Source organism: Aspergillus oryzae, chromosome 2 (assembly GCF_000184455.2).
Source record: "Aspergillus oryzae RIB40 DNA, chromosome 2".
Taxonomy (NCBI): Eukaryota; Fungi; Ascomycota; class Eurotiomycetes; order Eurotiales; family Aspergillaceae; genus Aspergillus; species Aspergillus oryzae.
The window spans coordinates 4,339,651-4,359,743 of NC_036436.1; the positions used below are offsets into that span (position 1 = coordinate 4,339,651).

Sequence of the window (20,093 nt, forward strand, 5' to 3'; positions counted from 1 at the left end):
TCCGTAGATCCCGCTTATGGGGCGAGATCGCTGCAGAAGACCGCAATAGTGGAGTCGACAAAGACACTATTTGCAACCCCGGTTGGGCACATGAGACAGTTGGTGCTACGGTTGTATGAGGCTGGCTGAGGTGTTTGTCAAATTATCATGAGTCCAGCTCTAACCGGTAACTATGCCCTAATTCAGTGTCAAAGTCAAGTGACAGCGATCCATTATTACCCCATGATTTCACTAACTAGAAGGTACACCCTGGTTATTAAAGTCCATGATAGTTATCTCAGAGTGAAGAAAGGCAGTGTATTTGCTACTGATCTGGTACTGTACTGATTCAAAGTTTGGGTACAATGTCAACAAGGGAGATAAATGTGTACAATATCTAGAAGCAAGAGTCAATAGACGCTGCTTTAGAATTCAGAGTACTTTACGCATAGGACCTTTGCAAATTTACATACTAAAGAAGCAAGAATAAGCCCTAGTGCTAGTCCGATCACTTGCAGATACGGTAATCCTGACCACCTAATTACCCCGCCTGAACATCATGTTCTTCAGCCGTACTGTTTTGCATGAAGTAAATCACACTCCGGACGCCCTTGCCCCTTACGATTAGAATATGCGCTTGCTTCACACCTTGACCTTTGAAACTAGAACTTTTCCGGATGGCGAAACCCCACCGTATGCGATTTTGTCACACACTTGGGAGGAGGAGGAAGTAACCTATGCCGACTTGCAGGATTTGCAAGGTACCCATGCCACAGAGAAAAAGGGGTTCGAAAAGATTAGATCAAGCTGTTATACAGCAAATACCAATGGCTTCGATTACATTTGGATTGATACATGCTGTATTGACAAGACATCAAGGAACGCTGATCTGACGGAGATAGTCGGTGCCATCAATTCTATGTATCGCTGGTACGGTGAGGCTACTATATGTTATGCATACCTAGCCGATATCGTGTCCAGAGACGAAATGGAGGGTAGTAGATGGTTTACAAGGGGATGGACCCTCCAGGAGCTTATCGCTCCGAGGAATATGGTCTTTCTAAATAAGCATTGGAAGGTGCTTGGAACAAAGTCCGAGTTACGAAACGAGATTTCTAAGCGTACTAGAATTCCAATCGACATCCTCATGGGAAAGATGGACTTAGAGCAGACCAGTGTTGCACAGCGAATGGCCTGGGCAGTAGGAAGACAGACGTCGAGAATGGAGGACCGAGCCTATTCCCTGCTAGGTATATTTGGAGTTAATATGCCACTACTCTATGGAGAAGGGCAGATGGCGTTCATTAGGCTCCAAGAGGAGATAATGAAGGCCACGGAAGATGAGAGTCTTTTTGCTTGGACTTCAAGGTCCGATATACATAACCGGCTTCTTGCAGCTTCCCCAGATGATTTCAACGAGTCATCTGATGTTATTCGCAAACCTGAGGGATATTCAATGACACCCAAAAGCCCCTGGGATGTGAGCAACCGAGGTGTGCGCTTAGAGCTTCCTTTTTTAGCAACGAGCGAGTGTGGAATAGGGCTTGCTATCCTCAACTGTACGAGACGAGGGAAAGAGAGCCAATCCGTGGCGATATATATAAGAGACATTTTTCTGACATTCGAGCGCTTTCAGCGCATTGATTGCAAGAGACTAGCACTAGTCGACCTGAGCCTATTCCGACCAAACCAATATCCATCGCGACTGATGACTTTCCAACACCAACGTGTCGCGGGTGCACGGATGCCGGACCTGAATTGGAAGCCCTGCCCCGACTTATCTTTATATCTGCAACTCAATGCTCGCTCCGAGGTGCTTAGCATGGAGGTGGTGGCCCCAATACCTCAATCACCGCGGCTGAAGTTTATCGATCATAAAAGGTTGCTACATGCGGTGGAAACGGAAAATGCGGGACAACTACTAGACCTCCTCAGCTATGTTAATGTGAAAGTCAACCCGACATATAACGAGGGTCGAACGCTGCTGTCGTACGCGGCAGAGAAAGGCAATATGGAGATCGCTTGGCTGCTGCTGTCTCGGCGTGATATTAGAGCCGATAAAGAAGATGATCAGGGACGGACGCCGCTATCATATGCAGCAGAAGCGGGACATATTAATATCGTCTGGCTGTTATTGAGTCGAAGCGATGTCAACGTATCCTCAAATGATGCCTCGGGCTCGACACCATTGTCATACGCTGCGAGAAGCGGCAATGTTCCACTTACCAAGATCCTTCTATCCCAGAGCGAAATCAGACGCCATATAAAAGACGGTAATGGACGCACCCCGCTATCTCATGCTGCTGAGTGTGGGAGGCATGACCTGGTTCGGATGTTGCTTGACATGAGCGATATCGATGCCGATGAGCCGTGCAAATCTGGTCAGACACCAATATGCCTCGCGGCTGCAAACGGTCATGCGAACATTGTCGACCTATTGATCACCCACGGTGTTGACGTGTATTCGAGCAGTAACGGCATCAGTGCAGCAAAGCTCGCCGCAGATCATGGGCATCTTGAGGTTGAGAATGTACTGATCAAGAGGGGTGCTTATCTACCACCGGATTTGGCCCGAATTCACGCATTACGGGATTTTTTTTTATGAGTTATTAACTGACTAGGTCGGATGGAATGAAAAGAAAGTGATCCATATGTGATATTGTTTCTATTTGGTCAGGTAGATATTGTCAAGACATGATCAGTGCAGTCATGGAATCACTTCCCACTCCGTATAGATGGTAGTCGTTAATTAATCAGTAATATACTTAACATAACATCAAAGCTTCAAGCCAATCAGTCAAGCCTCATTCTTGTCATAAACCATTTTCCTGGCCTCGTTCCATCTGGGACACAACCGGGTCTCCCATCGGCGTCAAGGGTTCGGGAACTGTTGAAGGCATCCCAATAGCCAATTCCATCAAACAAATACATACAGAGTTTCAGTCACTCATCCAAAGTCGGGTCAGACAACGTCTCGAATCGATTATTACACAACTCTCCTCCCCCAAGGGTCATCCAATGATTCGCTCATGGATATAATCGGATCCTGCCACTTATGCCCAATCTCAATCTAATCAAATCAAATTAATGCAATGGAGAGAATGTTAGAAGGATAAAAGAACGGAAAAACAAAGACAGAGGTACAGTACGTCCTCCGTCACAGAATGTTGTCGAGCTTGCCATCAGTCTTGGCCTCCCGGACCTGTTCGAAAACCTGTGCTTTTGTTAGAATACCGAACTGTACCATACTACATCTGGTGTTTAACTCACCTTGAGCATCTTGTTCCTAGCGCCGAGAGCATTAACGCCACGCTCCTCCAGAGCTTTGTCGTCAAGCTCAACTAGCTCAGTCCATTTCAGATCCTTCAGGTTCTCGGTATACTTATGCAAACGCAGAGACCTCAGCCAGCTGGGAATGTCCTTCAACAAAGCAGGGTCGGTGGGGTCCTCTGGTGGCTTCGAGCTACCACGACGGCCTCGTGGCGAGCGGCCGCGAGTGACCTCCGAGTGATCGGAGAGATAGCCTTCATGGCCGCCGAGGCCAAACTGTCCAATGCCAAGCGCGCCCAGTCCATTGCCCATGAGAGGGTTATTCGGGTCATACGCCGCCAAGAACCCGTTGTTCTGAGGCGAAGTGAATCCCATTGGACCGAGAGAGCCTCCTTGCATAGCAATTCCTGGGGAAGTTGGGCGAGAACGCCGACCTGCCATAGCGGCCTGCTGCTGCGCCTGGAGCGCTGCCAGCTGTTGTGCGTTCAAAAGTTGTCCAGCAACAAGGTGATTGGGACCTGGGAGACCGGGGCTTGCGAGGCCGCCTTGGGGCATGTTCTGATTGGCGTTGTGAGCGTTAGCATTCTTTCCCTGTCCGTCGTTGGAGCGGGCACGACGATATTTCCGAGCATCGTCAAGCGCAATACGGTTGTTCACAGTCGAGAGAGCAGCCAGCTTCATCGCCGTCGCATTGGCGACCATATCAGCCTGCGAGTTTTGTTGCTGCTGCTGCTGCTGCTGCTGCGCGAAAGTAGCTGTCATCGGTGTGTTGGTCATGGAAGCCCAGCTGGCATTACCAACATTGTATGGCGACAAAAGAGGAGCCTCAATTTCGGGTGCAGGAATCGTGGCAGTCTGCGGGAGGGGAGAACGGAGGCCAGAAGACGCCTGGCTGAACTGCCCCATGGGCTGATGGCCAGAGGACGACTTGGGTCGAGCAATTGGAGGCTGACTATCGGGACCCCGTTGGGCCCACGGAGATACAGGGGGCTGACCTAGGTTGTCCGTGTTGTTGTCTGGAGCGGAGATGGTAGGTGCAACGAACGAAGTCCGATCGCCGAATACAGCGCTGTTACGGTTTGAGGGGGGAGCGTTACCAGTCTGCTGGGTAAACTCGGCCTTCTTCTTCGCAATGGCTGCAGCGGCGTCAGGGAACATAGCATTGATGGTTGAGGAGTCCAGCCCCGAGTTGCGCTTGGCACCTGGAGAGGGCGGGGGACGACCCAGAGAGTTCCGAGAGCTGTCCACGTTCAGTTTGGACATAGCATCATTCAGGCGGTTAGACATAGCATCTAATCGGAACACGACAGAACGTTAGTGACGGACCTAAACATGATTCCCTAGGACCAACAAACAGTCAACTTACCCTTTTCTCCGAAGTTCGCAGGTGACAGCAATCCCGACATGGGGTGGCTCTTGGCCATTTGCTGCAAAACCTGGATAAAGAAACGGATCTGCACCTGAGTAGTTTGCTGAAGTAGAGCATACAGTGCAGCAGTGCGTTCAGCCTCGCTGAGCACACGGAACCATTGCTCGATCGCACTGAGCTCATCCTTGAAGTCCTGGTCAAGCGTTGCAGCGGCCATCTCTTCTAGCGTGGTTTCGTACTGATCGATATCCGCAAGCCACTGTTGGGCCGCACGATCCAGAGGGTCCTCTGCATTGTTCGACGCTTGAGACTGCTGATTGAAGTACACCTCCGATGAGGGGCGGATGCTGCGGGACGACAAGGGGGACGGAAATCCCGACATATCGGCCGACGCTCGAAGCTGATGCGAACCTAGGTTACGGGAGGACGACGGGGGCCGGAGAGTGGATTTGGAAGCGTCCGGAGTGCTATTGCGATTACCAATGATGTGACTGGCCATGGAGCAAGGAATGACGAGGGTGTCGATCAAGGAAAAGTCGGTTATTGGCTTCTCTTTCTTTTGCCTTCAGGCTTCGATGTATAACAAATACAAATAGAAGAAGAATAAGATATTACTGCAAAACACCTGCAGCGCCTGCTGAGTTTGCGTAGTATCGAGAGGAGCCTTGATCGAGAGGGAGGGCTCTAGATTGACAGTCGCACGGCCGTTAACAACAAAAACCGGTTTTGGCCGAAGAAAATTCGCACAATCTCTCTAAGGACGGAGACGGTCTTATTCTTTTCTGAAGCGTGATAAACCCAACCACAATTGACTCTAAGCGACGATGATCGAGGCACAGACCAGTCCAGTGGCTGCACTACGGGATTCGAGTTCTGACGAGGGATTCGAATCAAAAGAGCATCAAAGGATTTTGTCGGAAGGGTGAGAAACGTTCGGTGGGTTCGCGGAGTGGGCAAAGCGGAGCGTTTAACGGGTATAAATTAGGAAGTGTGGGCTTTTTTTTCCCTTCTTTTTTTTGGGTTTCTTTTTTTTATTGTAACGAAAGGATGTCAGGATCAACTGCAATAGTGTGTCAAACACAGCAAGCAGAATGCCTGAAGCATCAAAAGGAAGAAAAAAAAGGAAGGTGAGAAAAGAGACAAGAGGAGGATGGAAGGGAAAGGCAGCGATGAGGATGGGGAAACAAGATGAAGAAGATTGAGAGGAGGAACCGGAGAAGGCAAAGAAGCGAGAAGAAGTCAATGAAACGGCGCTTTGCCGTTTGGGCGCGGGCGGAAGTCACTGGACTTCCCGAAGGAGAAAAGACTCTCAAAGTGTCCCTCCATCAGAATCCAAATCCATCCTCTCGGTTGCTTCTAAAGACTCCACTGACAAGGGTTCTTGACGGAGTATTCGCACGACACCCTTAGTTCGTCTTTTTTCCTGCTCCGATTGCTCGAGTTCGAGTCCGACTCCATCAAAGGCGACCTTGTCCGCGTCTGCACAGACTGCTCTAGCCTCTAGCCTCTCTCTGCGCCGGTTGGTCTTGGCCTAGCGTTGACTGGCGCTTAATTGTTGCTATGAATAAAAATATTTTGCGCATCTGATATCTCTCTTTCTTTCATCTTTGACTTTTTACTATACTCCCCTTGATTTATTTATTTTTATTTTTATTTTCTATTCACCTCCCAATCCCGGTCCGAGTAAAAGGACCATCTATATCATACTCTACACGCACGAATGAGAGTGGACTCAAAATCAGCTATGATCGGCCCTCGTCCTCGGCATCTTTAAGTTCCACGCCCCAGACTATCGTTCTATTATTTTTGTGACGGTGCCGCACAAATTTTGTGCAACCAGTAGCTTTAAGACTATTTGTTCGTGAGAGTGCGTTGGGATTCTCGAGAGAATCCACCGTTTTTTTTTTATGGGCAATTGGCCTCAAAAAGCGTTAAGCAAGACAAGAGACCCTGGTGGATAGCCGAAGACCCAAATTGTAAAAATGGATTATCTTGACCAGTCCAACCATGATACCCAAGCCGGGGAGGTCGCGTACCCTGACATTGACGAGACGATACATTATCCGTGGCAAGGACCCCAGCAAACGGCCCAGTCCGACCCTATTCATTCAGTGCTGGATCCCCGTTTGTATAAGGACTTGTTCCCAAGCAATTCTTCGCAGTTACCAGAGGAAATACTCGATGAAGACGAGGGTGCCGAAGAATATGCTGAAATTGATGACTCTGCGGAGGATTCTACCTATGAGTTCTCACCAGAAGAAAGCTCGACGTCAGTATAAATCTCGGCTGTTGTTGTTTGTCGCCAAATCATCTCAAACTAACCTTTGATATAGCGATGAGGAACTGACCGATGAGGGTGATGAGGGTGATGATGATTCGTATTCTCGTCGGAGAAGACGCCGCAGAGGTACGGGGCCTTTCTCTGGTCGTTTCGGTGCGCGTGGTGGTAAAGGAATCAAGCGCGGGCCTCGCAAACCATTAGAGCCTAGCCCCGAATTTAAGATACTGCACTCGGAGGCTACATCGGCCTTTATTGATGGTGATTATGACCGTGCTATCGAGTTGGTAAAACAGGCAATTCAAATCAACCCGGAGATGTTTGCTGCCCATTCTCTCTTATCAGAGATTTGGTTAGCACAGGGCCACAAAGACAAAGCATTGACCGCTTTGTTTAGCGGTGCACATACGCGCCCTAAAGATCCGACAGTCTGGGCCAAAGTGGCACGAATGATCCTGGAGCGGGCTGGAGAGGATCGCCAAAGCGCACTCAATGATGTTGTTTACTGCTATAGCCGTGTCATTGATGTCAACCCAAAGAACTTTAATGTACGCTTCCAACGAGCGGCTATCTACCGGGAATTAGGCTACAATGGTCGAGCTGCGACGGAGTACGAGCGGATTCTCAAGGAATTACCACATAATGCCAGGGCTCTGCGACATATTGCAGAGATCTATATTGACCTGAACGATGTCCAAAAGGCAGTTGACCACTGGGCAGACAGTGTGGAGTATTTTCTATCTCTTGACCCGGAAGAAGCCCCCGAGTTTTCCTGGTCAGATGTGAATATCTATGCTGAGCTTTATGGCTACTTAAGCCAACCCGAGAAAGGGCTTTGGGCCCTGAAGACGCTCTCTAGATGGCTCCTCGGCCGCAAAAACGACACGATGTGGGAAGACTTCGATGAGGACGATCGCGAATGGGATGTGAGTGATTCGCCTCGGCGCATCAAAGCTGATGGATACGAACCCGGGCGATGGCCACGAGACTCCTATGGGCTGGGTCTTCCTCTAGAGCTCCGCATTAAACTTGGCCTTTTCCGTCTGAGAATGGGGTATCAACATAAGGATGAAGCTTTGGTGAGTCTCTTGTATGGATGGAATCTTTAGCACGCGTCTGGTTCTTAACACAAGCTTACAGCATCACTTCGGATGGCTCAATCCAGACGACACATCCGAAGGAGCCCGACTCTATGATTACGGGGATCTCTTCCGAGAGGTTGCAGACGCACTCAAAGAAGTAGGACTATTTGAAGATGCACTTCGGTTCTACATGCCACTACAGCAGACAGAAGAGTATGCGGATGTCAGTTTCTTCATGGCCACGGGAGATTGCTTCCGGCATCTGGACAGGCTTGAAGACGCCGAAAATTGCTATCTTACAGTCGCAGAGCATGACGCGAGAAATATAGAATCTCGTGTACAACTGGCGAAGTTATATGAGGGCATTGGCATGACCGAGCAGGCACTCAAGTATGTAAACGAAGCCGTTCTACTTGGAAGGCAAGAAACCAGGGGAAATCGCCGACGGAAAGACACAAGGCTTGAGCAATTAGTAATGGAGTTCAAGTTAGCTGACGGTGAAATTGCGGCGCCCGGCTTGAGTTCAGCTTTGCCACACCCTGTAGGTAATGATGGAACAGCACCTACACTCACCACTAAGCCTGCAGCTGTGTTCGGTCGAAAGGATTCCCCGGAGTCTGAAAATGAAAGGACTGAAAGCATCCAATTCCTCTACACTAAACTACTGCAGCTGCAGCCAAAGGTCAAGGGAGGCGATCTCGAAGCCACAGAGGATTGGCTGGATATTGCGGATGCACTGTTGCGCGAGTTTCGATCCAACCGAGTATTTTATCCGCTACAGCGCAATGCCATGTTTCTTGGCTATTCACGAGATGCCCACAAAAAGGCTGGAAAGAAAACGATGATGGATGAGATGCAGGAGATGGCTGGCCGTCTCCATGAGTCTCTAGGTACGATAAAACTACTAATGTGTGTGTCTCCTGTGCAACTAACATCCGGGCAGGCACTATCACCGAAGAACCTCTTCAAGGGGCTATACCGACCGACTATCATGGTATAACTTTTGATGAGTGGCTTGACCTGTTCCTTCAGTACGCCCTTGTTGTGGCAGGACAGGGTGAACCAGAAGAAGCGTACGACTCACTTGCAGCAGCAGCGGATGCCAGTATTTGGTACCATTCCAAACCCAGCACTCGCTTGATCCACGTTTGCTGGTTCAGTGAGTACCCCTTTTGCCCGTGCTCAGTTCATAGCTGACTTGATATAGCTTGTGCTCTTCGAGCGCAGGACGAGGAAACCCTTGCCAATGAGGCACGCTGGTTCATCAAGGAATATCAGTTCGTAACCGATACGTATCGACTTTTCTCCATGCTGAGTCGGCTTTGTGGGGACCCCCACCGGTCTCTCTTCCATTCATCAGCAAACATGAAATTTATGTTGCGACAGATCAAAGCTATGGACTACACGATCCCGGACGGGACCACAGGCTTGCGGTCGAGTAAGCCCGTGAGAGAATCAATCTATCAGGAGCGTGCACGTTTATCGACGCGTGATGAGAACGGAGAAGTCATTCCAGCAGAGGCTATGGACGTCGCTCTACTGGTACTGTACGGTCATATACTTTATTCTGGTAACAGCTTTCTGCCGGCTCTGAATTACTTCTTCCGTGCGTATGCCTTGGACGACCAGAATCCAACGGTGCTTCTTTCGATCGCCCTCAGTTATATTCACCATTCCCTCAAACGTCAGTCTGAAAACCGTCACTTCATGATTATGCAAGGACTCGCATTCATGGAGGAATATCGACGCGTTCGAGAGCGGCCAGGAAGTCTTCTACAAGAGCGACAGGAAATGGAGTTTAACTATGCCCGGGTATGGCACATGCTCGGCTTATCTAATTTGGCAGTAGAAGGCTACCAGCGTGTATTAGAACTGGGGAAGCAAATACAGGCCGAAAGTCGGGGCGCAAAGCCGGTGGTACAAATCACCAGGCATGTGGATGACGATGTGGAGATGAGAGATGCGGAAATGGACAAAGAACCTTTCGTCGAAGACTTCTCTCCCGAGGCAGCATTGGCCCTACAAACCCTCTATGCTCTAAGTGGGGATTTACACCTAGCTAAGGATGTGACCGCGAATTGGTTAGTTATATAGCAGGTTGCTGGACCGGAGGCCACCAGCAGAATTGATGCAAGAATGCCTTGCATTTCCCAGTGGCACCAATGTTCGTAAAATACCCCACAGGGTAAATCACTCATGGATTCAACGAGATGTAACGTCTAGTTAGTTATACATCGATATATGTAGTAATCAATCTCCCAATTCGGGTCACGCGACCTCCTTCCTTGAAGCGGTTAGTGTCCATTATGGCGGTTATGAATGCTGTCGAGTCATGCATCTCGAGTTCAATCAATTGTTCAGATGGAATTCATTCTACACGGATGGTGCTAGCATGGGTATGTTTACCGTTCCAGTAACTTCTATAGCAGTTGGAAAGAAATGGGTATATACATTGTTTGACCATTCATGCCTTCATTAACCCAACGCTTCTGTTCTTCGAGCATTGCACCTAGTGAAACTGGAGCTGATTATTCTCAGAGAACCCATATACGTGCACGCCCTAGTCTCTCCTTGGAGCAGCCTGTTAGGCAGGCACAGAGCGTCGGCGGTCATGGCATTGAGTGTCGAGCGAAGGAGGAACAAACACCGGAAGCCGCAAGAGCGAAGATATAATCATAACCGGGGTTTGTACAACAAAGACTGCAGTCGACAGTAATGATCCAACCACAAGATCACCTACCAAGGTGCGTCGTCCGCCGTCGCCATTCGAACAGCATCCGGATTAGCCTTCACGAAGTCAAGAATATCCCAGAAGGCATTCCTAGTACGGGCTTCATCCTTATAATCATGTTTCTGACTTCCATAGATAATCCCGTCAACCTGAGCGACACTCAGCAAATCGCTCACATATCTTGTATCCCCCTCCGTGCTAGTCCAAGCGAATATTTTCCCCAATTGACCCCTATTTCGAGCCGAGCGCCCATTGCGCAACTCCGAGCACGTCGTCCCCCCACGCTCATGACAATCTCCAAAATTCTTCTGAATATTGACATCTCCATGGTCCATGATCCTCTGCTTCACCGGCAGCGACCGCGAAGTTGTAAAATACATCTCAAAGACATCCCTGGCAGAGCCACTGAGAGAAATAGCCTCGTTCTCATTCAGCGAGTGCAGGATCTCCTTATAGCCCTGGCTTTCTTCGGTTTGGTAGAAGCCATACAGGGCTCGGATACCTACCGGCTCTAGAGTTTCGCGGACCAGATCCCGCAAGGCCTGGATGGAGCATGGTTCGTGCTGCGGGCATTCATCGGGGTTCTTGATGTCCAGCCAGATGAAGGTGATGTTGGCGCCATTCCTCCGCTCTTCGGCGATGAACTGGAAGAGCTCGCGGGCCGTGTCGCCGGCGCTGTTTTTCTTGCAGTCGTGATCAGCCCACCATTCATCCGTGCCGTGGAGATCAACTTCTAATGCGTTGGCACCGTGGGAGATCGCCGCTGTCACTGCTTCAGTTCGGAGAACTCTGTGTGCGATGGCGTAGATCGGTCGCGGGCCGTTGGTTAGAGTAGTCTGCACGGACGGGGCGGCGGCTGTAAGGCCGAGCAGGGCAATGGCACATAATGTACGTAACAGCGATGACGGTGAGGGCATTTTCGAGTGCTATCTACCCATATATTTCAGATATACAATCAAATAGGGCAGTAAGTAATAACAACAAGATTCACGACATTGAGACAGAATCAAAAAGCAGAATAACCGGATCCTCTTCGAACAACTCAGCCGGTGCGCATATACTAGTCCATATGCTAGTTTCACCCTAGCAACAATGAAAAAATATTATGCTAACATAAATCTTCCAAGGCATTGAACATAGGGCTGCGTGCCAAGCCCCCGGTACTTCTTCTACCCCAATGGGATTGCGTTTCACCAGATCTCTCCATCATGGGCACAGAATCCTCGAAGATCATTGCCTACTTCTCAGACACCATTACGGGTATGACAAGGGTTAGGAAAGCCAACAGGGCATAAACGACCATTTCCGATTGGACTCCCTCCGCTCCTCTATCTTGGCGTGGTACTGCACATGAAGTAACCAGTCTCCTATTTATAAACGGTGGTACCTGGGAACTCTTGGGTGACAATGGACAAGGCGCTAGAGTCGAACCATTTTGTTTTGGTCCTTCGGAAATCCGGTATTCTTAGTAGGCTCCACATTAAATGCGGTGCTATAGTAACGCCCTAGGCTGACCCGATCCCGAGCCCTAACATAATGCAGTCTCCCGGACTTTACGCAATGAGTTGGAGGGTGAGATGGAAAGAGGGGAAGTTTCACGGAGCCTGTCAGATTCACAGTAAGAATAATCCGGGGCTCCTCCTGAAAGACCAGAATTTGGAATAAAAAAGACATAAGACCAACGGAGGACATTTGCTGTTTCGAGTCACAAGTTTCGAGTAACTAGCCCTACCACCGAGTTGATTATCGTGTACTAGTAGTATGTAGTACCAAGTTCCAATATTGAAACACAAAGAACAACAACACAACACTGCCAAGACACCGGGCGCGCTTACGACAGAGGCTCAAAGAGAGACAATTAACATGTCGATGTCGCATGTCCATATTCCCGATACGGTGCCATAAATATCCAAGGAGTGTCCTCCAGTCCCACCCATTCGCAGTCCCCATAAGCATCTTATAACGCCATTTTCCTTCCAGTGGGCTTTGTTCGGTCATATAACTTTAGTTAATGATGACCAAATCGTGATAAAGATTGGCTACTATATCTACATACATTGCCAGATTCTGGCAGAATAAATATTAATATGAAACGGTACCGCAAAGGTTGCGAAAGGGTAAATGCTGTATCTCCGAATACTATAATACTGTCTATTCTCAACAGTTGTTGATCGTGCTCGGTACTGACGTGCTTTCGTAATCAGGCCTCCTAAATTCGAATGAATGGCTCAGGCTCAGGTGAAACAAGGATATAAGAATAGTATGAGCCTTGATTTAGTTTGTCAAATTGACTGCAGTATTTACTTTCCTCTCTGGTTCCTAGAAGTACTCCTGTAAGGGTAGACAAGTAGATGGACCGGTTATCCGCTAAACCAGTCTCTCTATCTCCTACTTTGCAGCACGATAGTAACCAGGATTCCATGTCGTATTGTACGAGCTATAAATCGAGTGTCGAGTGATAAAGGGACATTCAAAGGGACTTTCTTTCTTGCATGATAGATAATGATCGTCTTACGACTTACGAGGCGGGGTTGATATTGCCGTTGGAGATCGTTTGATCACAGGACTGGTTCCCTGATGATTGAATATCGAAAGTACTTATCAGGAGGAGTTCTGTAATATTTTGAAGGTCACCTATTAGAAAAGGTTAGGTGGGAAGAAGACGGTGCTAAACTCCTACATCCACAGCGGTTTGAGCCTATTCACCATATGTCACATATGCAACCAAAAATCTGGTGGGTATGTCCATCTCAAAGAAGCGATTATGTCTCGCCGAAATGTTTTGAAGTATATTATTCAGGTAGAAATATACATATGATGGCTACTCGTGACTTACTGTTTTGCTGTCTAGATCGGATGCTGTCGTCTAACATTCCACGTGTAGGTGGATTAGCCAATATATAAAATCCAACGCAGAGAAGCATTGACATACTGTAATACGAGTGATCTGCACGTCACATAATAAACTCCATTAAGAGGAATTCAAATCGAGATTCAGTCGTTGAGGGATTTTTCTAACCAATAATGTCCCCAGCTGGATTGAAGCTTATCCAGGATAAGCTCCTGTATCTAGTCCAGGACCTCGAGGATGGATCGTTTTTGCAACTTAATCGACACCACTAAAACTTATAGTATGAGACGCTTCACTGCAGGGGCATGTCAGTTTTTGTTTTATTTTGTACAATGTTTTATCAACAAGGGCTGATGTTGCAATACTTTGACAAGTCATGGGTGGGAGTGGCCAGGATTTGAGGTAGGGTTAGCTACGCTTTGCAGCTCTATTAGGTGAAGGTGTGCAGGCAGGTATCTGTCAAAATAGCTATAGTATAATTACTCAAGTACCCAATTACAAAATCATGGGAATACTCCACGCTTACCATTTCTCTGATGCAGTATATGAACCTCAAGTTCACACATGATGTTAATGGTTCTTTCTGAGTATTTACATATTTCTGTGCTTCACTCGTACTATGAATGAATGCGTTGAGTTATAACTAGAGACTATTCTAATCATGTCTCATTCCCCTATCATGGGAATGGAATGTTACAGTGACTCTAATTACACCTAGCAATGGAATATCTGATTCACGATCATCATACGATGCTATGTATCTTCAGTTTCCTTTTTCTCCATCCCATAGAGTCTCAATGTTAGTTTAAACCGCCGTTCTTACATACCTCTTGGCCAGCTTCAGGAAATCACTATATACTCCCTTCTCTATCTCTAAAAGAGGAATAAAACTATTGAGAAGAACTGGAAGAAACTATACAGCAAGCCGTGCTATGAAACAGTCTGCGTGGCCATAACCAGCGTCTAGAAGAAAAGACACCAAATAGTAAGACCAGCCCATGGATGTGACGGAGATTCTGACGCCGTTTGCGGAAAGTATGCAGACATACATCTAACTTGTGACAACTTTCATTTCCGTGCTCGTGCATGGTATGATGATGGAGGATAAGAGGAAGGCCAAGAAGAGGACGGTCCTCACGCTTTTAGTTCGCAAAAGACCTGAAGCCCATGGTTTGCAGCTGGTTGACAACTTCAGAGTGTCTTAGAACAAATACAGACGCACATGGAATTATACAAGCGCATGTGTTGGGGTCTTATGCAGCCTGGGACAAATGTCTCTCTATGACACATCACAACGATATATCGAAATTACTAGTGCAAAGCAGGATGACTCTCTCGGATTCCGGAACTCTGAGGACTGAAATCTGATCCCTTTACGATGAACGGCTTGCACGTGGCCGCAGTGGTGGTGCCGAGATTGGAATCCCACATGTATCGACGCACGAGGACGATGTCATACACCTTACCCTATTATGGAGGAATAAAGACTATCAGACTCAACGTCCGACGCTAAGGCCAGACCAGATACTAGGCCATCTATTCATTTACACATTTTCCCCACAGGCTCTGGACAGTTGAGTTCAAACACATCCAGCCGTTAATACCATTGCTTGGACGACACATGGCCGCTACATCGAGTCGGACTCAATCACTGAAATGCAAAGAGAGGCGGCAGCTAAATACTGTGATGAAGATGATCGCCACTCTCTATATGTGTATATACACATCTGAACGAAAGGAACGAATTGAATCGAAATAGAGGTTGCTATTGCGTTAAACTAAAAGAAACGCTATGGACCATCAAATCCCCCTACGCTATGCTTCTTCCTATTTCTTTCAGCTTTCTTTCTTTCCTAATAATACCCTATGGTATACAGATTTGAAGCACAACGCCGACCAGCAGTGGTTCATAGCCTGCTGGATCCGACGTTGTACAGACGCCATGCTTACTGCAACTAATGTCAAAAGAACTTGCTAAGAACTCAAGACCAGACTACCCAGTCTCGACGATGCATCAGCTGCGGATCCTAAAGACTAGCACGCAAAGTCGTCAATGTGTGGGTCGGGTGCTTGAATTTACGATACCTAGAACAACAGCGGCAAAAGATACGGTATTGCGATAGGATGCGGATTTTTACAAGCAGGGCAATATTAAACCTCACGAAGCACCCGTGAACGCTGCCTTGGTCTCATTGATAGATGAGCAGACACTTTTACCGGAGCTGCAAATCAATATAGACATCTTGATTCATAGCGTAATCATGCGGTATATATGACTGATGGGAGAACAGAGAAGTGCATCAACGCAATATTGTCAGGGGCTCAATTAGGATATGAAATGCTCTTAGAAGCATAATCTATGTCATAATGCATCGATGATGTTGTTGTTAATTTTGCAAACTATCTTAACAACGATATTGCCTGGAGGGGCCCTATGCGTGGATTTTGGCTACCCTGACTGGCTTTGTAACCAGTGAGGATCCCACTGGTGGTCAAATTTGAAGATAAGCCGTGACGACTCAGAGGCGCAAGTCATTCCTTTCTTTTTTATTACTATTGTTTCGTTGATCCTCCTTGGGGGTTCAAATCGAGACCTGAGGTGACAACTCAGAGGTGCGAGTCATTCCAGAATCGCATCACTGGAATATTTCGAATGGGAAGCGGACTATCTAATGGGACTATCCTTTCGAGGTATTTTGCCTCATAAAGCTTTATACAGGGGTATTCGCCGAAAACTACTTACAACCCCCGATCAGCATTTACATTGAGGATGCCGCGAATCCAATGAAATGCCGCATCGTGACGATGCATATCCATGATCTTTACTCCCTACCACGCTGGACTGACCCTTCTTGTACTCCAATGTGCCGATACAAAGATCAGTGTAAAGCAGATTTATTCGGACACAAATACCAGACGTTAACTAGAAGTCTGGGCCTAAGCTTAAGACTAGGGCTAAACTCAAAGCCAAAGTCAATGCTAAATCTAATCCAAGGCTAGGTTCAAGAGAGCAAGGAACGAATATATTACAAATGAAGTCTCTCATACACGATCCTCCCTGACCCAACCGATGGAGAAAGGAAGACTTGGGGAATCAGCGTCCTATGACGAGAAACCGATCAATTTGGCTAACTTGACTAACTAACTAAAAGATATGCGGTGAGCTCTACGTGCAGGCTGTACTGATGAAGGATAGACTCGATGCGTTGTTGGACAATGAACTCTTCGACTGGGACATTGGAAACGTCGCCGACGGAAGAGATCTCATAACCACGAATGCCATTCAAGGCGTTACTGCCGACAAGGATGAAATCGCAGTTTCCCTGTCCTTACAAACAAAACTTCCATGGATAATTGGCGAGTTTCCTTTCCTGTGGTACAGGTAAAGAATTGTCCGATACGCAGTTTGTGCTAGCACGAATCCTAGCCCTATCCGGAGCTAGGTAGATATGCCGCGGGCCCAGTGATACAGGCTGACTGAAGTCATAAACATCATCATCAGCTACTTATTACGTCAAATGGATTCATTTAGTATATCCCTATGCCGTGCTACCTCAACTCAAGACCAGGTATCCCTACCACTCGGAACAATCAGCACCATGCCTGTTCTGCGGAGGCCGTTCAGAGATAGCGTACATCTAACACCAGGAACCCTGGAACTACTACTAGTGCTCCGATACGGTACGAAACGCGTCAAAGTGGTCGTGTATTCGCTGTAATAGATATCGGTACTTTTTCGAAGATCCGGTATCTATGAAACTAGGGTTGGTTTTAGAATGACCCCCCATAAACATCTAGATATCTACGCATGATGGTCAGTACGACTGTCCCATCTGCCTCTGTTTCTTGTAGAGTGTCTTAGGGAAGTTATCGAAAGACGTACGATGATGGAAAGATAAACCATGGGATACTATGACCCTTGAATGTGACTGGTATTATTATAGTGACAGACTATATTTTTTAATGGAACGCCTATTGTGCGTGGCCACACCTTGAGAACATATGTATTAGGGAGAAGTACACATGGAAACTCTTCTCAACTCTAATACAAAATAACTAATGTACACAAAATCCAAGGGATAGTAAACACTGCTCTAGACAAATGTGGTGGTATGAGGTAGTTCAACGCCGCCTAATGCAAAGGGTGAAAGGAAATGATAGAAAAAGAAAGACTATATAAGCGATCACTCGACCTTCTTGTCATCCTCCGCGTATAGATCCGAATCATCGAAGAAGACAGCTGACTGTCGGCGCATCTCCTGGAAAATGTTGCCTGTGCTTCTCCGTCGGTTGCGTCGGTTACTCGACGGTTGTAGACAAGAATCCCGAGATGACACATTGGAGTCAATACCCGAGCTATCGGATAAATCCTCTTTGTTGTCGGGCTGACGATCGGGGAGATTATGGTCAAGACGTTCTACCATCGGATCCGAAGGCTTGCCGGCATGACCGCGTTTCCGACGGGACTGCGCCGGTGACACCGCGGGGGAGTATTGGTGTAGCCCCTTTAAGATCGCATTCTCGATCTTGAGCCGGTTCTTGATGAATTGTATCATGGGAAAGGCGCTCTGCTGGCCCACGTTAAGCATGCGTGCCAATCGCTCGGGGGTAGGGTCCGAAAGGATATAGTAGAAATCGGACGGGATGGTTTTTGGCCAGATTGTTATGGTCCCACTGAATTTTTGCAGCCAAATCTCGCTCCAATCTTGGCCCAGTGGTCGTGGTAACAGTTCTAAGTGTCGCAGGACTCTAAGCCATTTATTCAAATCCAGCTTAATATACTGTTCTATAGCAGACCCCAAGAAACCGCCGCGCCACCCTCGGCCTCTGCGATGTGTAACCGGGCGACCAACGGATCCTCGAGAGCTGAAGAAAAAGAGATTGATATGAGGGTTCACCTAGTAGATGTTAGTATCTCTCCACTTTGACGGGTCTTGCGAGAGCAATTGTCTTACCTGTGAAACAATAGGGAAGTTGACATTAAAATGGAGGTTTAACGCTCTAATAGGGATATCGGTGCGCAAGCTACCGTCTTTCCACTTATGTCCGAAGGAGTATGGAGCGAGTGTACCGTCGCGCTTCTTGGTCATAAGAACAACGGGATTGAGTATACCAGGGACCGCGGCTGAGGCCAGCACGGCGCTCCAAATGACGCAATTTGGAGAAGTCAGGTAATTGGCCAAGATTGTAGGAGAATGAGGGTCGGACGGCACACACGAAACGTTCAATATACGTCCTGTCCGTTCATATGCCTCTTTGAAGGTAGTGGAGCCTCTGCAGAACCAACTGCACTCACGAGCCCATGTAATAGTGTCAAACCGAGCTCCTGTCCGCCACCAACGCCAAATCCATGAGGCCATGCCTTCACTGCTCGCCCGTATACGATGTGCCAGAGCAGGGACAAGGAGTTGTTTCAATTCTTCATCGGTCCTGGTCGCGATTAACGCAGCAACCAAAGCTCCGCCCGACGTTCCCGTTATGATTTCAGGCAGGACTCCATTATCCAGCAATGCTCTAGCCACGCCGAAATGATAGTAAGCAAAAGTAGCGCCTCCAGATAAGCAAAGGGCAGTCCGTCCAAAATTGGTATCTAGATGCTTGAAATGGTGATACTTGTCTTCATTGCTGACCCATTTGTTGTTCGATACCACCTGGATGCACTTCTCCACTTCGTCAATATACTCTTGCACAAGGTTCTTAGTTCCAGAATATGTTTCACTATAGAGTCGAGGATTTTCCACCCCTGCGAAGTTGTTCTTGACACAGCCCTCCAGCAGCGCACATAGTTCCTCAGTCGCGGGGATCACGGTCGAGCTAGAAACTCCATTCCGCATCTGCAGTTCGACATCTGTCCGCGCCTTTCTTAACTGATTGACCAGTTTGTTGATAGTAAGATGATCATAGTACGCATATTCATCGATCTCCTTCCACTGTTGGTTTCCCAAGTGATTGTCGAGCGCTTGGGCGGCTTTCAACCAATTGTTGTAATCTGTCTGCTTCCAGAGTTCCCGCCTGAGAGATTCCTTCTTGCCCCTCCAGGAGACCCATCGCTCATATAATACAATATAAAAGCGAGTCAATGCGTAGGCAAAGCCAAGGACGGTGATCCAGCCAAACACAATGAAGAGAAATGGCCATTTTAGGACTGTGTACAGGACGCCTTCCCTCGTTTCATCGGTGGTTCGACGAGGCTTCTTTCGGCGACCGCGATTCTTGCGAACTCGTTGATAGATAGGTCGCCAGTCGTTGAGGGCTACCAAGGAGTTGGATTCGTTGTCGTTCAGCGCATTCTCGAATTGGCGCAAGTCATCAGGGTCGATAAATTCTCGGTCATAGTCCGGGATCGATTTGGGATCGTAGATGTCGCAAGCCGCAGACTTCTCCGGGGAGTTCATTGTTGGATATGGTTCATGATGGATGGTAAGATGATAAGTATGGTTCGAGAAAGGTGTTGGGATCTGGTTGAGCAACCAATGGATCCAATGGCACGGAATCCTTGTCAGACCAGGCAAAATGTACATGTACGTCGACGT

The 20,093-nt window shown here is 47.8% G+C and overlaps 5 protein-coding genes across 5 annotated transcripts; 2 read left to right on the forward strand and 3 right to left on the reverse strand.

The window, feature by feature from the left end:
* Window positions 1–3,136: 3,136 nt before the first annotated feature.
* Window positions 3,137–5,117, reverse strand: AO090003000834 (RNA-binding protein VTS1; the record flags this gene model as incomplete). Its single annotated transcript, XM_001819915.3, has 3 exons — window positions 3,137–3,193; window positions 3,250–4,541; window positions 4,616–5,117. The coding sequence occupies 3 exons, from the start codon at window positions 5,115–5,117 to the stop codon at window positions 3,137–3,139; spliced, it is 1,851 nt and encodes a 616-aa protein (XP_001819967.1).
* A 1,483-nt stretch (window positions 5,118–6,600) lies between these two features.
* Window positions 6,601–10,072, forward strand: AO090003000835 (uncharacterized protein; the record flags this gene model as incomplete). The annotated part of the gene is made up of 5 exons (XM_023235059.1): window positions 6,601–6,887; window positions 6,952–7,975; window positions 8,037–8,889; window positions 8,922–9,137; window positions 9,186–10,072. 5 exons carry the CDS (start codon window positions 6,601–6,603, stop codon window positions 10,070–10,072), a joined length of 3,267 nt encoding a protein of 1,088 aa, XP_023090115.1.
* Window positions 10,073–10,714: 642 nt separating this feature from the next.
* On the reverse strand, window positions 10,715–11,626 carry AO090003000836 (glycerophosphodiester phosphodiesterase family protein; the record flags this gene model as incomplete). The annotated part of the gene is made up of 1 exon (XM_001819917.3): window positions 10,715–11,626. One exon carries the CDS (start codon window positions 11,624–11,626, stop codon window positions 10,715–10,717), a length of 912 nt encoding a protein of 303 aa, XP_001819969.1.
* A 5,088-nt stretch (window positions 11,627–16,714) lies between these two features.
* Window positions 16,715–17,279, forward strand: AO090003000838 (uncharacterized protein; the record flags this gene model as incomplete). The annotated part of the gene is made up of 3 exons (XM_023235060.1): window positions 16,715–16,719; window positions 16,757–16,942; window positions 17,093–17,279. The coding sequence occupies 3 exons, from the start codon at window positions 16,715–16,717 to the stop codon at window positions 17,277–17,279; spliced, it is 378 nt and encodes a 125-aa protein (XP_023090116.1).
* A 465-nt stretch (window positions 17,280–17,744) lies between these two features.
* AO090003000839 (patatin-like phospholipase domain-containing protein) lies at window positions 17,745–19,955 on the reverse strand (the record flags this gene model as incomplete). Its single annotated transcript, XM_001819919.3, has 2 exons — window positions 17,745–18,458; window positions 18,516–19,955. 2 exons carry the CDS (start codon window positions 19,953–19,955, stop codon window positions 17,745–17,747), a joined length of 2,154 nt encoding a protein of 717 aa, XP_001819971.1.
* Window positions 19,956–20,093: the final 138 nt, after the last annotated feature.